This window comes from Mirounga leonina, unplaced genomic scaffold, assembly GCF_011800145.1.
Source record: "Mirounga leonina isolate KUSES-001 unplaced genomic scaffold, KU_Mleo_1.0 Mir_82, whole genome shotgun sequence".
NCBI classification, from domain to species: domain Eukaryota; kingdom Metazoa; phylum Chordata; class Mammalia; order Carnivora; family Phocidae; genus Mirounga; species Mirounga leonina.
In genome coordinates this window covers 57,158,863-57,176,774 of record NW_023270825.1, presented here as the reverse complement: position 1 = coordinate 57,176,774, position 17,912 = coordinate 57,158,863, and the positions used below count along the sequence as shown (strand labels likewise).

The window sequence follows — 17,912 nt, the reverse complement described above, 5'->3', positions numbered from 1 at the left end:
TTTTACTAACATACATTTTGCTAATAGATCCAGATAATCAAGACTTACCTATATTTTTATATGTTAATGTATATAATTTTTATATCACAATTAACTCCCCTTAAATACTAAAACCATGGCAATGAAGAAAAAATATGCAAAAAAAAAAAAAACTAAAAAAATTTACAATTTAGGATTAAATTTGGAACAATGTGATACCAGCCCCCAAAAAAGAAAAGAAAAAAAAAAAAAAGAATAGGTTACTTAGGTGTAACTCTTTCTTTTAAGGAGAAAAGGTATTTTAGTTTACTGGAAGAGATAATGTACTTACTATTCATTACTATGCCTTTCTCAGCAACTTGAATAGGAATCTCTCATACAGTCTTTCAGTTAAATTCTCAAGTATGTTGAAAGAGATACTTAACAAAAGCAACAAATACTTACAACAAACAAAAGCATATAGATTGAGAAAAGTGCAATGTTTACTTCTTACCAATCGAATGAGCTGTCTGTCTAGCCATCTAAGCACATCTGGTCCTTCCTCTGTTTCTGCTCTATAGATTGCCAGCCGGGCCATAAGAATGGCAGCTGCCTCCTGGTCAAAAGACGCAGCAATGTTTTGGATTTGAGTTTGAGCATCTGCCCAGCTAAAGGCAAGAAGAAAGCATAGAGATGCTGCTGAATTACTCAAGTCACAATATCACAGTTGGCCACCACACAGATTTAAATTAAAGTGATGCAGAAAATTACATCAATATTTGAAAATTCCAACATTACCTAGAAAACCAGCATTTTTAAAATCACTAATAGCAGTTTCAGTATAGCATTTCAGAAAAATATATCCAAAGCTAATAAAGTCCTCTAAAATAACTGTAAAGACAGATCTCCAAACATACTCCTTAAAACATTAAGATTTTTACAAGTAAAAAAATAGCACAGGTATATGTGTATGTACGCATGTGCACACAGATACACAAGTCTCTGTATCAGACTTTCAAATTTTATTTCTTCAATCTTCTAAAGGCAGAAACATGAAAATAGAACAAAAATAAAAGTTTTCCCCCCAGCCTAAATAATTCTCATTTACCAACCTGGAAAATGAACAAAATTACCAAAAAATGTTTTCTCATTTGGTCTTTAATTCAATTATTAATGATAAAAATTATATAATTAAAGTCTCTTTGTATTCTTTTCTCTCTATGTTAATATACTGACTACAACTAATCAAAAGTTAGTAAATGAAAATTTTAGTTTAAGGGACTAATTTGCTATTATGTATAAAACAGCAGTCATTTATTAAATTCAAATGTTCTATAAATCCAATCAAGTCAAACTGATCCTGGGTAGACACAGCGAGAGTTTTTATTTGTTTGTTAGTTTAATGTTTCACAAAGTTTTGTAATACTTCAGCTGATCCTAATTCTAAAGTACCTCACTTTAAGCAAGTCTGGCAATACTTAAGGACTTTTGAAAAGCTACACCACTTTTGCATGACTCAAAGATGTAAGAAGTAATCCCAAGAAAATTTAGGCAGTAACGTTTTGAAAAATTCTTCTCCCTTCTTCCTCTATTTTTAATTTTTGTCAAATAGATAATTTTTTAATATTTTCCAGACGACTAACAACCGTTAAGTAGCTCAGTCTGGTGAAATAGACAAGAGGCAGAAAAGAATGAGAATGAGTAAAAGAATAAGAACTAGTAATTTTGAAATTGTTTTTAATGTAACTTAAACAATGAGTGGTTATACTAATAGTTTAAGTATTAAATTTTAATTTAAAAAACTCAAAGAACTCAAAATAAAATTATCAAAATCAATATCTTCCCAACTTAGATGACCATCGTATTCACTTGCTTCAAACTGAAACATAAAGGTGACATTTTAATTACACTGACAAGTAAACACATGCATATTTACTAATTAAAACTTAGTTATAACTTAAAAATTGTGCCCTTAAAATCAAGTTTTAAGAGTTTATTCACATGGTACAATCTGTCTTCTGCATTTCCAATATCCCCATCTCACTGTAATTCTTACAACTAGTTTCAAATCAAACTTATTTTATTTTTTTAAAGAAATATATGGGTTTTCTTTAAAGATTTATTTCTTTATTTGGCAGAGAGAGAGAGCAAAAGCACCCAGTACTAAACAAAACAAGTGCCCTCCTTAATGCCCAAAACCCATCTAGCCCATTCCCTGCCCACCTCTCCTCCAGCAACCCTATTGTACTTTATAGTTAAGAATGTGTTTTAAGGGGCGCCGGGTGGCTCAGTTGGTTAAGCGACTGCCTTCGGCTCAGGTCATGATCCTGGAGTCCCTGGATCGAGTCCCGCATCGGGCTCCCTGCTCGGCGGGGAGTCTGCTTCTCCCTCTGACACTCCCCCCTCTCATGTGCTTGCTCTCTCTCATTCTCTCTCTCTCAAATAAATAAATAAAATCTTAAAAAAAAATGTGTTTTAGGGGTGCCTGGGTGGCTCAGTCAGTTAAACATCAGACTCTTGATTTCAGCTCAGGTCTTGATCTCAGGGTCATGAGTTCAAGCCTTGACATGGAACCTACTTAAAAAAAAAAAGAGTCTGGTTTATGGTTTGCCTTTTTTTCATGCTCATCTGTTTCATTTCTTAAATTCCACGTATGAGTGAAATCATATGGTATTTGTCTTTCTCTGACTTATTTCATTTAGCATAATACATTCTAGCTCTATCCACATCATTGCAAATGGCAATATTTCATTCTTTTGGATGATACTCAACCATCTAAAACAATGAAATATTTATATATATATATATATTTTTTTTTTTCACCTCTTCTTTATCCATTCATCAGTCGATGGACATTTGGGCTCTTTCAATAGTTTGGCTATTGTTGATAATGCTGCTATAAACATTGGGATGAATGTGCCCCTTTGAATCAGTACTTTTGTATCCTTTGGGTAAATACCTAGTAGTGCAATTGCTGGGTCATACAGCAGTCTTATTTTTAACTTTTTGAGGAACCTCTATACTGTTTTCCAGAGTGGCTATACCCGTTTGCATTCCCACCAACAGTTTAAGAAGGTTCCCCTTTCTCAACATCCTCGCCAACATTTGTTGTTTCCTGTGTCGTTAATTTTAACCATTCTGGCAGGTGTAAGATGGTATCTCATTGTGGTTTTGATTTATATTTCCCTGATGATGAGTGATACTGAGCATCTTTTCATGTGTCTGTTAGTCATCTGTATGTCTTCTTTAGAAGAAATATCTATTCATGTCATGTCTTCTGCCCATTTCTTTTTTTTTTTAAAGATTTTTTATTTATCTGAGAGAGAGAATGGGAGACAGAGAGCATGAGAGGGGGGAGGGTCAGAGGGAGAAGCAGACTCCCCGCTGAGCAGGGAGCCCGATGTGGGACTCGATCCCTGGACTCCAGGATCATGACCTGAGCCGAAGGCAGTCGCTTAACCAACTGAGCCACCCAGGCGCCCCTCTTCTGCCCATTTCTTAACTGGATTATTACCTAACTTTTAAAAACTTTTCATTTTAAGAATATTTTAAACAGGGGAACCTGGGTGGCTCAATCAGTTAAGCAGCCAGCTCTTGATTTCAGCTCAAGTCATGATCTCAGGGTCCTGGCACCGAGCCCTGAGTTGGGCTCTGAGCTAAGTGGGAAGTCTGCTTGAGTATTCTTTCTCTCTTCCCCTCCCCCTGCTCATGTACATGCTCACTTTCTCAAATAAATAAATAAATCTTTAAAAAAAAAAAACACGTTGGGGCGCCTGGGTGGCTCAGTTGGTTAAGCGACTGCCTTCGGCTCAGGTCATGATCCTGGAGTCCCGGGATCGAGTCCCACATCGGGCTCCCTGCTCAGCAGAGAGTCTGCTTCTCCCTCTGACCCTCCTCCCTCTCATGTTCTCTGTCTCTCATTGTCTCTCTCGCAAATAAATAAAATCTTAAGAAAAAAAAATTAAGGGGCGCCTGGGTGGCTCAGTTGGTTAAGCGACTGCCTTCGGCTCAGGTCATGATCCTGGAGTCCCGGGATCGAGTCCCGCATCGGGCTCCCTGCTCGGCAGGGAGTCTGCTTCTCCCTCTGACCCTCTTCCCTCTCGTGCTCTCTGTCTCTCATTCTCTCTCTCTCAAATAAATAAATAAAATCTTTAAAAAAAAAAAAATAAAAATAAAAAAAAAAAACCACGTTATTTTTTATTTTTTTTGAAGATTTTATTTATTTATTTGACAGAGAGAGACAGCGAGAGAGGGAACACAAGCAGAGGGACTGGTAGAGGGAGAAGCAGCCTTCCCATGGAGCAGGGAGCCCGATGTGGGGCTCGATCCCAGGACCCCGGGATCACGACCTGAACCGAAGGCAGACACCCAACAAATGAGCCACCCAGGCGCCCCCCCAAAAAATGTTATTTTAAACATAAAAGCTATGACTGGAGGGGTGCCTGGGAGGTTGGTTAAGCATCTTAACTCTTGGTTTCGGCTCAGGTCATGATCTCAGGATTGTGAGATGGAGCCCTGTGTCCAGCTCCACACTGAGTGCAGTCTGCTTGAGAGTCTCCCTCTCCTTCTGCCCCTCCTGCTCATTCTGTCTCTTTCTCTCAAATAAACAAATGAATCTTAAAAAAAAAAAAAAAAAGCTATGACTAGAATAAACTCCTATATATCCATCATCTAGATTTATCAGTTGTTGGCATTTTAACACATTTGCTTTATCATTCTCACTTCTTTCATACACAAACGTACTTTTTCCTTTGCCAAACTTATTAAGTTAGAGATATTATGACCCTCTCCCTTGAAAACTTCAATGTATATCTCTTAAGAACAAGAAAATTATCTTATATTCTTATATAGCCTTAATTATCAAATTCATGAAATTAAACATTGATATAACATTGTCCTATATATAAACCATATTCAAATTTCTCCAATTGTCTCCATAGCGTCCTCTATAGCAAAATTTCTCCTGACACAGGATTTAACCAAGAATCACATATTGGCTTTAGTCATAACATTTCTTCAGTCTCCTTTAATCTGGACTGGTTACTAATGCTTTGCTTGACTTCCAAGACATTTTTGACAAGTCTAAGTCAGTAGCTTTATAAAATATCCCTCCACTTGGTATGTCCAGTAGTTTCTGTAAGTAAATGTTTTGAATGTCCAATTTAAGTTGCACATGCATGTGCTCACGCACGCACGTGTGAATGTGTGAGTGTTGAGGGGACATAAATAAACTGACATGTTTGCCAAGAATCAAAATGTCCAAGTTCCTGATCTGAAATATGAACAAATCCAGGTGAATGCTCAGTCAGTTGGCATTTTTAGTTTAAATGAGTAATGTATTCCTTTGACATTGGTCCAGGATTTTAAGTCAAAGCAAGGTAATAGAGCAGGACAGTAAATCTATGTACAATCCTTTCTAAGCAATAGACCACCCAACCAATACTCAGTTCAAGCATAAGGCTAATGTCTATCACTCACCAAAACCACCTCATGGTTTTCAGGAATGAAGTTTAAATACAGTTCAATAAAATGAGAGCTCCGATGCCTTCTGTGTCCATTTTCTAGCCCATGCTTAAATCAGGTAAGTTTATACTAATCAACTCTCTCTTTTGCCTTATTCAGGAAATATGTCATATAGATACGAATAAGAAAGGGCATCTGGTATGCCCTATTACTCCCTTGTGGAAACTGAAACTACCTCAAGAAATGTAGGACATGACTTTGTTACATAAAATGATACCTTATAATATTAACTGTTAAGAGACTTTCACCTTTTGTGGTCTCAGCCAGTGCTATGCAAAGTGTGGTATGCAAACCCAGTGCCAGTTCACATGAGGTAAGAAGAGAAACTGAGAATAAATGTTTAGAAATTTTTAAGCGATTTAACAAAATAATTTTTTGTCTAATGATAAAAATAGGGACGTGTATTTTGAATTTTTTAAGTTTCTAGTAATTCATTTTTATCGTATTTAATAAAAGTATTAGTCTCCAAAAAATTGGAAGGAAAAAAACAACTGTCCCTTCACTACAGACTTTTGAGGACTGGTCTGTTCCACATCATATAGCAGACCAAGTATGTTAAAGTCCTTTGCATTCCATAGCCTGCCCTAAAAGTACCTAATCCACAAATGAGACAATGAATAAAGGTTTGGTAAATGAATTAAATGACTAATAAAAACCTGAAAAAAATACATAATAATGAAAGTAGCTAAGAACTTTATCATCAGGAGCGCGTGGGTGGCTCAATCCGTTAAGCATCTACTTTCGGCTCAGGTCATGATCCCAAGGTCCTGGGATCAAGCCCCGCATAGGGCTCCCTGCTCAGCGGGAAGCCTGCTTCTCCCTCTCCCACCTCCCTTGCTTGTGCTCTCTATCAAATAAATAAATAAAATCTTTCAAAAAAAAAAAAAGAACTTTATCATCAATTGAAAAGTAATGCTATTATTATGTTATATGTATATACATATTATTATTGCCTATTATAGGATAATGTTTATTAGTTTTTCTCCTCCTTTCAGAGGAATATGGTAAGTAAAAGAATATTTTGAAGAATGTGTGTTAGGAGTCATTTTTTAAATTACTTTACAGTTCCTAACAATGAATATTTTAGCCAATAAGCTGGATTAGAAAGAAATAAAATGCTATTAGTCATAAATGTTCACTTTCTAGTTATAGATGTTGCTCAAAACAGAAACCCAGTTTGGAAACATGACCCAGAATAGTTTTAATATGCAAATTAAATCTCTAACAAATATAACTTACTTCCTAGCGATGGTGGTCACTCGGATGCGTCTCTGCCCACTTGAATGCTGATACTGAGTCACAAACTGGATTGCACCACGCCCTCCTTGAGGAATTGGAGCATTATGCTATATAAAAACAAGAGTAAAATCTAAGCAAAATCTATTACAGTGTTATCATACAGTTTCCCTAGCATTAATGAAATTCATTCTAAAATCGATTAGAAGGATGGTTGTTTCCAATGCATACCAAACAATTGTGATTTGCCACATAAAAGAGAACTGTATCTGGGAAAGAGGAAAAATGATGAAGCATAAGAGAAGTGAGTCCAGCTAGGATATCAATTTCAAGTAATATATAATCAGAGGGATGTGAAAGAACAAAATGAAGAGAGAAGTGTAAAGAAATTAACAGATACTGCAAAGGCATAAGTAAAGCAATTTCGCTAAATAGTAGCTGGATAAAGAGAAACTGAACAAGTCCTTCTCCCCTCAGTATATGAGATGAAAACAGAACTTTTAGGAAGATAATCACATGATGAACAGATGACTAATGGAAAACTATTAATGAGAAGAGCCCAATAGTAATTTATAATAATGATCCTCAGAAAGAAATAGCAAGGGGTCAATACGAGAAACTTTCTTCATGACCTTTGACAATAAGCGTTCTTGCTTTATTTATTTATTTGGTCAGTAAGAGCCACTATTTTTTCCACAAATTTTGAAGGATAAACAAAAAAATTCCTGTACCTGTCTTAGGAAAGCTGACCATTAATATTTTGTGGTTCATTTTATGCCTAATTAACTACTGGTATATAAGTCACTAATTTGTACATTATATCATTCTTTAATATAACTTCCTCCTATACCAGAAAAAAAACTTTTCAAATATTAGAATCTTTACCTTCCAATCATTTTCTATGAATTTTGATATATTAAACTTTCTTGTAGGGGTTTCATATATTGTTATATACCTTGTCACAACTAGGAGGAGCTTGATGCCTAATTACAAAAATGCATAGCTAGTACAGAATTTAAGATTTTATTTATGCTTCAATTTTATATTAAGACAAAAAAAATAAAAAGAAAACTGAGACAAAAAGCTGGGTTGCCCAACGTTAGGCATTTGCAGGTTTCCCTAACATCTCTTTCTATTATAGTTTATCCTCTCACCAAGGAGTTTAGTCTTGCAAAACAGAAAATGACAAACAAAAATTCCAAAACAGATTAAGCTTCAAGTAATAATTACTATTGGAAAAAAATATGAAATATATATGGCCTAAATTGAGTACTTCTAATACAAAAAGTCATACCTGATTGACAACCTCAAAATATATAGCTAAGGTTGTAGTGGGGCTGAGTCCACATATCTTCCATTGACAAGTACCACCTGTTCCTATTTCCTGTAAAAACAACACACAGTATGTGTAAAAGCTAGAGAACACAATTTTTAAAAAGATTTTGCTTTCAAGTAATCTCTATACCCAAGGTGGGGCTCGGACTCACAACCCCAAGATCAACAGTAGCATGCTCCACTGACTGAGCCAGCCAGGCACCCCCAATCTATTACTATAATATATATTAAGGTAAAAAGGGGAGGAAAAAACTGCAGTAAAAAAAAAACTGTTTCACATTTCTAACTAACTTAATGAACGTTAAAAGCTTAAGATTTTTAAAAGTCATATAAATGTTATTAAAATTAAGCAATTCTTACACAATAGAATTATAATTCAAATTCTTGCTAAGTATTGATACAAGTTCTTCATATTATAGACTTTAAAAGTATACATATTTATTTTTTTATTTTTAAAGATTTTCATTTATTTATTTGACAGAAAGAGAGAGAGAGCACAAGCAGGGGGAGTGGCAGGCAGAGGGAGAAGCAGGCTCCCTGATGAGTAAGAAGCCCGATGTGGGACTCCATCCCAGGACCTGGGATCATTATCTGAGCTGAAGGCAGATGCTTAACGACTGAGCCACCCAGGCGCCCCTAAAAGTATAAATCATTTAATGATTAAAAAAATTACAACATTTAATGACATAATTACGACTAACACTATCCTTCTAACCAACTATTTGATCTGTGTAAAGAGATATTGATTTAACACATAATATATGCACATATGAATATAGGTTCTCTAGATCAGAATTCCATAATGTAAGCAGTCTGATTCCCAAAAACACTTCTTGGATATGAATTTTTACCATGCAAACTGCTTAAAATTAATTTTTAAACTCTGTATTTTTATTTATTTTATTTTTTTTAAGATTTTAATTATTTATTTCACAGAGACACAGTGAGAGAGGGAACACAAGCAGGGGAGTGGGAGAGGGAGCAGCAGGCTTCCTGCTGAGCCGGGACCCCAATGTGGGGCTTGATCCCAGAACCCTGGGATCATGACCTGAGCTGAAGGCAGACGCTTAACGACTGAGCCACCCAGGTGCCCCAAACTCTGTATTTTTAGAGAGGATTACTCAGTTTGTTATCTGTCCCATCATCCTCTCTACAGCTATATAATTCCACCATTTTAAAGTGTATTATATGACCACTAGATGGGATAGCAAAAAAGAAAGGAACTGAAACTAAAATCTGGCTAATTTGGTTGCTTTGTTGGAAATCCTACTAACAAAAAAAATTTCAGATTTGACTTTCAGAAGTTTCCAAATTTCTAAATCACAGTTTTTGGGTTTTTTTAGACACGCTGGGGCAAAGAATAACTTAGGCATAAAAAATAAGAGATTGGTGACAGTACAAAAGGTTGAAATTTAGGGGTAGATGTTAAAAGGGGTATGCAAAAGGAGTGACCACAAATAGATTATACCAATGGAAACCGAACCACGTTCTACTGAAAACTTAGCCCACACGACAATTTTGAAAGGAATGCTATAGGCTGCCACTCCAGGTCTCTTGTTGGTCTGCCCTTTGAATTAACTATATTTTCTTTTTAGAGTAAAGGTGACTTACATTTTCAGATACACAAGGTCCTTTGGAATTGAGAGACACACAGGGTCCAATAGCTCCTGAAATCTTTATTTCCCTTGAGGTCTGCAAAATAAGAATACAGTGAAAACTTCAGTGTAGTCAAAGATAAGTTCAAACACATTCAACTGTAAGTATATAAGAATAGACATTTTTTTTCCATATTTAAAACTCAAAAGTCAATGAAAACATGCTAATGTTAGAAATAATGAATCACTGGGCACTTCTAGGTTGGTAACTCCCAAATTTAAAATGTAGTCCTGGGTGCCTGGGTGGCTCAGATGGTTAAGCGTCTTCCTTTGGCTCAGGTCATGATCCCGGGGTCCTGGGATCTAGTCCCGCATTGGGCTCCCTGCTCAGCGGGCAGCCTGCTTCTCCCTCTGCCTCTCTGTCTCTCATAAATAAATAAATAAAATCTTTAAAAATATATATATATAGCTCACTATAACTTTAAAAAATTTTAAAAAAATAAAATAAAAAATAAAATCTAGTCCTGACCTAACTTTAATACTCTATTTCCAACTGCCCATAGGAGGTCTCCATTTGGAAATCTCACCCTCAATGCAAAATAAAACCATACCAAAAATTCATACATCCTATTATAGGAGATGGGAAGGAAAAACAAAATAAGGGAAATCAGAGAGGGAGACAAACCATAAGAGACTCTTAACTATAGGAAACAAATTGAGGGTTGCTGTAGGGGAGGTGTGTGGGAGGATGGGGTAACTGGGTAATGGGCATTAAGGAGGGCACGTGATGTGATGAACACTAGGTGTTACATGCAACTGATCTCTGAAATTAATAATACACTATATGTTAATTGGATTAAAATTTAAAAAAAAATTCATACATCCTAATCCAAAGCCTTAAACACTATCTTCTGTTTTTCCTCCCTTAGAAAATCTGTCACCAAGATTGGTTTCTTTCCAATCTCTACTGACACCAAAATTTAAGCTATTATTACTTTCTATCAAAAAAATTAGGGGGCGCCTGGGTGGCTCAGTGTGTTGAGCGTCTGCCTTTGGCTCAGGTCATGATCCCAGGGTTCTGGGATCCAGTCCCACATTGGGCTCCCTGTCAGCAGGAAGCCTGCTTCTCCCTCTCCCTCTGCCACTCCCCTCTGCTTGTGTTCGCTCTTTCTATCAAATAAATAAATAAATATAAAATCTTTAAAAAAAAAATTAGAAAGCCTAATTCACTTTTCTTGAGATTCTTTTTCATGACAAACTGAATACCACTGTCAGACAAATATTACCCGAAACACTGTTCTTCATTAATTTACAATGGCTTCTTCTGCCTAGACATGCATCTCCAAACTACAACCAACCACATTATTAAAACTATTTCCCTTACACTGCAATAAAAACCATTCACTCTCAGTTGGAAGTTTCCCCAAATATACCATGCTGATTCTCACTTCTTTACCTCTCCTCACATGGGATCCTAACTAAAATGTGTTCTCCTTAACCAACTTAAATTTTGCCATCTTTCAAAACCACTATAAGTCACTATAAAACCACTTATCATGAAGAATAAATTGTAACCTGCATACATTCATGTTTCTTCCCTAAACCTTTACATGACTTTTATAATGTTATTACATTCTATCACAAGTGTTAATTTTATCTTTCTTTCAAAACTAAGTTCCTTTTTTTTTTTTTAAGTAGGCTTCATGCCCAATGTGGGGCTTGAATTCATGACCCAGAGATCAAGAGCTGCATGCTCTATGGACTGAGCCAACCAGGTACCCCAAGGCTAAGTTTCTTCTTAAGAAAACCTGTGCCTTATATATCCCTTGAGATCTCTAATTTCCTTGCTTAATGCTGGACGTAGAGCAAGCATTCAATAAAATAAAAAGATTGACAAGAAATATTTAATGGAAATTCAAAATCAACGTGTTTGTAATACACCTGTAACTAACACTAAGCCTTTGGGTTTTTTGTTTTGTTTAAAGATTTATTTATTTATTTTAGAGAAAGAGAGAGAGCAGAGAGGGGAGAGACAGAGGGAGATGGCGAGAGAGAATCTCAAGCCAACTCCCCTCTGAGCCTTGAGCCCGACGCAGGGCTCGATCCCACCACCTGAGCTGAAACCAAGAGTCAGATGCCCAACCGACTGCCACCCAGGTGCCCCCAACCCTTTAGATTTTTAAAATCCAAATTTGAAGTGAATGATAGAAGTGAGTAATATCAGGGGCACCTGGGTCGCTCAGTTGGTTAAGCGACTGCCTTTGGCTCAGGTCACAATCTCAGGACCCTGGGATCGAGCCCCACATCGGGCTCCCTGCGCAGGGGGAAACCTGCTTCTCCCTTTCCCACTCCCCCTGCTTGTGTTCCCTCTCTCGCTATCTCTCTCTCTGTCAAATAAATAAATAAAATCTTAAAAAAAAAAAAAAAAGAAGTAATATCGACAACCTACCAACCATAAAACAATTACTGATTATCCAAATGGTACAGAACAGGTTTCTCCTAAGTTAGAAACTAATTCCTACAATTAACAAAATCTAGCATTAACAATAGCAAACACAACACTAAAAAGATAAAGCACACTTAAAAAGAGTTAAATGATATTTTACCTATATAGTATCTTCTTTTCTAACAATTATTTGGAAATGCTCAAGTAATATTTCATGTACATTTAATGATGACACATTTTTCTGGTAAAATCTCTAATTCTGGTTTTCGATATAAAACAACCACTACTTTTAAAGCTTATATTGAATTTAATTAATGATTTTTTTTTTAAAGATTTTATTTATTTATTTGACACAGAGAGAGAGACAGAGCGAGAGAGGGAACACAAGAAGGGGGAGCTGGAGAGGGAGAAGCAGGCTTCCCGCTGAGCAGGGAGCCCGATGTGGGACTCGATCCCAGAACCCTGGGATCATGACCTGAGCCGAAGGCAGACGCTTAACGACTGAGCCACCCAGGTGCCCCTGATTAATTGATTTATAATATTTTAAAATCACGGTCAAGCATATAAATTTCTCTTGATAACATACCATACATGTCAAATTTTGGCTCTTACCTTTATTTCTAATGTACCACCAAAGCCCATTTTAAACTGTCCATGCATATCTTTGGTAAAGACTCTTTGAAAAGTCTGCTTGAATAAGGAAGTGTTGAAAGAGTCACCCATTACCATGTATCCTCTGCATGGAAAGAAAAATAATGTATGTGACACAAGTACTGGGTCCATGTGTTAAAACCAGAAAAGTAAATTACCTTTCAATACTACCAACAAATTTTAAAGATACTTTTCAAAATGTGCTATATTACTATTAACTTTAAAAACTCAAATATATGAGACTATCTTCACCCCACAAATTATCTCAATCCTGAGGGTATCTGAGTGCCCCTAACATTTACATTTGTCCTTGGTAATTTACTAACGTTATTTTATAAATAGATAATACAGCCACACATTACAAAATTCAAAAGGTACAAAATGGTAATCTTAAAAACAAATATGTATCTGTGTATGTATATATTTGCATATACTGTCTCTGCGTATATCACATCAAACTTAACAGGATCACACCCAGTGAATGAGAAAAGGAGACTGAAGGGCCATTTTCACTTTAAGCACTTATGTACTGCTTGATTTTTTTCAGTAAGCATATACCTATTTTAATTTTTTTTTAAGTTTAAAAAAACATTAATGGTCAAATAAGAACAATTCTGAGATGCCATTTTATTCTAATAGATCAGCAAAACTCACAGTTTGACAACATATTCTGTTGATGAGGCTGTGGAAACAGATGGGAGTGCAAAATGATGCAACCTGAATGCAGGGGAATTTAACAATATCTAACACAATTACCTATGTGTTTTCTCTTTAATCTAGCCAACCCACTATTGGGAATCCATCCCAAAGATATTCTGGAAAACAAAAACAAAAAGCAGAATATATGCACAAGGGTATTCACTACTTCTAGTAATAAAAGATTGGAAACAATCCAGATAATAATCCAGATGATCATCTATTAGAGACTAGTTCAATAAAATATGGCACATCCACCCAATGAGGTAATATACTGCTACAGACCACTTTGTAGGGTATAAGTGAAAATGCAAAGTTGGTAAAGTTATGTAGAATTTTCTGCTGCTCATACAAAAAGGAGATACATACACCCATACACTCACATGCATGCAAATATTTACATACATTTGCTCATATTTTTAAAATATTTTAGGTAGCTTTTAAACAAAATACAATCAAAAATTAAAATAGGCAAAAGAATAAACCCGATATGGCAAAATTAATGGTAATTTTATTTTTGATACTGTGAAACTCTTGATTTATGTTATCTGATGCTATTATATATTTTTTTTAAAGATTTTATTTATTTAGTTGAGAGAGAGAGGCAAGCTAGGGGAGAGGCAGATGGAGAGGGAGAAACAGACTCCCCTCTGAGCAGGGAGCCTGACATGAGGCTCGGATCTCAGGACCCTGGGATCATGACCCAAGCCGAAGGCAGACACTTTAAACTGACTGAGCCACACAGGCGCCCCTATATTTTTGTAAATGTTATTTTCTGTTTGTCACCAGTATACAAAAATATAGTTGAATTTTGTACACTAACCTTGATCTAGAAGTCTTGACAACTTAACATATTAATTCCAACAGTAACATATAAATTCTTTCAGACTTTCTACTTTTACAAACATGTCATCTATGATGATCTATGTGATCACTAAACCTGGTAATGCATACTACATTAAAGACAACTTACACCACCCCACTTATCTGTTCCCTTTTATAGCAAACCTCTATGAAAGAGTTGTCCAAACCCTTACTACTCAGTGTGGCCCTTGGCCCAGCAACATTAGCATCACCAAGGATCTTTTCTGAAAAGCAGAATTCCAAGTCCCATCCTATGCACAGTAAATCCAGAACCTGTATTTTATAACAAGATACCCAGCTGATCTGCATATGTGAAAGTTTGAAAAGTTGTAATCTATACCAGCTGTTTCCAATCCCCCCTTCCTATTCTTCTTCTAGGTCACTTTAAGTCAACATTCACTGATGACCTTTGCAGTGTTAAATTGCAAAATCTTACAATCTCATCCATTTTTACTGCTATTTAAAAAAAAAAAAACACACCAATATTCTGACAGCTCCCACATTTTTATCCCCAGCCCAAACCTATCTCCTGCACTCTGTGTTGTAATATCCAACTGCCTACTCAACACCTCCTCATGGATGTCAAATGGCATCTTAAACCAAACATGTTCAGAACTGAACTCCTAGTCTTCTCCCCAAATACTCTTCTTTCCACAGGCTTACTCATTTCAATAAAGGGCAATCCTTCCAGTAGACTTCCTTTGGTTTTCCCAAATCCCAGATCCAATCTATCAGCAAATCTTCTACCTTCTAAATACACCCAAAACCCAACCACTTCTCAGCCACCACTTGGTATTCCTGTATCCCTATAGACTCTATGTAGACAACTGATGTCAGATGGTCCCTTTAAAACATTACATCAGACCATATCACTCCTCCACTGAAAACTCTCCAACGACTTCCCATCTCACTCAAAGAAAAATCCAAAGCCCTTACAATAGTCAAAAGACCCTCACAATCTATCCTTCTCACTCACCCCACTCCAGCTACAAATCCAACACCCTATGATGAAAAAAATCTCAACTAAGGACAGAAAATTCTTCAACCTGATAAAGGCATCTACAAAAACCCACAGCTAACATCACACTTAATGGTGAAAAATGAAATGGTTTCCCCGTAAGATCAAGAACAGGCAAATCTATAGACAGTAGATTAGTGGTCTAGGCTGAGAGAGGGGGAGAGGGAGAAGAAGGAAGCAGGAAAGGGGAATGACTGCTAATGGGTACAGAGTTACTTTCTGGGGTAATGTTAATGTTCTAAAACGAAATCTGGTGATGGTCACTTGACCTGTGAATATACCAAAAACAAAACATTGAACTGTAAGCTTTAAATGGGAAATTTTATCATGTGCAAATTATATCTCAAAAAGCTACTACAATAATAAAACAATGAATGCACGATATCAAGACAAGCTTTTCAAACAGAACTTGTGCCTTTATAACTAAATTTTAGAAAAAATTTAAAGTGAGCTTTACTGAAAGGAGTATCAAAAACTGTTAACAGTTGTCCTGGAGCGGTAGGACGACAACTGTTTTTCTTAAACTGCCATTATTGGTTTATATTTGTAAACTGTAATTATCAGTCTATAATTGCAAAAACTGTAAAAACTATAAATACATACCCAGTAAGGTTGGGACAACATTTCATCTCCAGGAGACCTGTCTGATCTAATGCACAGGCATAGATATCAATAACATGGCCAGTCGTAGCAGCTCGATTAGCCAATGCTTCAAAATGCTATAAAAGATTTTTTTAAATCAAATCAAATCAAAGTAATGTGCAAACGTAACCATCCTATAAATCATTTTTCCCATAAAGAGATCAAAATAACCTAAAAAATACTAAAAGAATAATCATAATAATTTAAATGTGATTATGTTCTAATTTAATTTTCTATAATAAAAAATTTCTCATTTTACAGTAACTTCTATAAGCCTGACACTTGCATATTTTGAAAGCATTCTTTCTAAATATACTCCTAAATGAAGCTAACCTTGGAGAAAAGGCCTATCAAACATCTTGCTCTTCATACATGAACATAGTAGGACAACACAGAACTGTTTTTCCTGAGTAAATCCACATCCAGGTAACAAAAACATCAAATATAGAAAAATAGTAATAAAGGCTATTAGATAAACAAATAAAAAAATACTTTTTGAAGCTCTAAGAAAAATTCCAAACTCAAAAGGGAAATTAGGTAGCAGGAAAAAAGCATCCAGTAATAGTGACAAAAATTATGTTATTAATTACACTTTTAAATATATATAATGACTACCAAAAAAAAATAAGAGATAATACAGCACAACTAAACTAAAATTGTGAACTCCAGAGAATTTTTTTTTTTTTAAAGGGACATTAACAGCGGAACCAATTCAAGGGAGTCAAGAGTCAAAAGTGAAAATGTACTGCCACGAACCCAAATAAAATTGAAATAACATGAACAGAAAACAACTCACAAGAAAATGATGGACTACCCATGCTATGAAAAATATATGTATCTACAAGACAGCCTCTTGGAAACAAAAAATTGGAAAATGCAAGAAATTTTTCCAAAGCAGGAAAGATATTCTTTTAAATGAATATTTAAAAAGCACACAGAACTTCTCTCTGGAATAATCTTTAAAGAGATACCTATTGGTGCTATTAAGCCTTTAAATATTTAAAACCAGAAAAATTACCAAGAAAAAAAAAAAAAAACTATTTCTCCAATTCTGAATAGTAGTTACAATATCAGACTTTGCAATATCGGATTTCTTATCATCAAATATTTGTATTCTTCCTCTTCCATCAAATGAATTTGTCTACTAAAGCAAAAAGGCTTAAAAACCAAAATTACCTTAGTTCCCTTTTTAACATATTTGGCACTGTCTTTTTCAATGTCATGCCATGATCTTATAGGTGTCTTCAATTCATCTCCAACCACCATTCCAGGCCCCTGAGTGGCTGGACCGCCAATGAACATCATGATACGAGCACCAGTGTTGGGAAAAGTACACTGTCAGAAAAAAGTAACTTGTCAAAAGAGTTTAAAGGAAAATACAAGATACACATTTCTTTTTTTTTAAAGATTTTATTTATTTATTTGACGGAGAGAGACGAAGCGAGAGAAGGAACACAAGCAGGGGGAGTGGGAGAGAGAGAAGCAGGCTTCCTGCCGAGCAGGGAGCCCGATGCAGGGCTCGATCCCAGGACCCTGGGATCATGACCTGAGCCGAAGGCAGACGCTTAATGACTGAGCCACCCAGGCACACCCAAGGATACACATTTCTAAAAGTAAATTTTGATATATTCTTTCTAGAAACAGGAAAACATACATTTTCCAAGAAATAACCAAATGTTTAAAATGAAATTTAAAAACAAGGTATTTGTTTGAATAAATCTCTTTTGAAATCCTATACTAAATAAGAGTACTTTCCTAACTTTAAAATAATCTATAAACCTGACCCCTATAAACAAGGACGCTTCTCCTGCTTAGCTAATCCTAGACTGGGAGAAGTAGAAAAGAGTGAATAGAGCGCATCTTCTGTCTTTTTGTTATCGTTGTTTTATCTTTTATTTTTATGTCTAAAACACAAGCATATGTTTCTAGTTCAAGATGATGGACTGAG

At 35.7% G+C, this 17,912-nt stretch overlaps 1 protein-coding gene across 4 annotated transcripts in view; it reads right to left on the bottom strand.

The window, feature by feature from the left end:
• Window positions 1–17,912, bottom strand: part of SEC23A (Sec23 homolog A, COPII coat complex component) — a 71,189-nt gene that overhangs the window by 25,674 nt on the left and 27,603 nt on the right. For all 4 annotated transcript variants that reach the window (XM_034992902.1, XM_034992901.1, XM_034992900.1 and 1 more), the window contains exons 8-14: window positions 17,141–17,299; window positions 15,926–16,041; window positions 12,706–12,829; window positions 9,664–9,744; window positions 8,012–8,101; window positions 6,721–6,827; window positions 473–626 (exon numbers count right to left, since the gene is read on the bottom strand). In XM_034992902.1, the coding sequence (XP_034848793.1) occupies window positions 473–626; window positions 6,721–6,827; window positions 8,012–8,101; window positions 9,664–9,744; window positions 12,706–12,829; window positions 15,926–16,041; window positions 17,141–17,299 (831 nt within the window). The remainder of the gene's footprint in view (window positions 1–472; window positions 627–6,720; window positions 6,828–8,011; window positions 8,102–9,663; window positions 9,745–12,705; window positions 12,830–15,925; window positions 16,042–17,140; window positions 17,300–17,912) is intronic.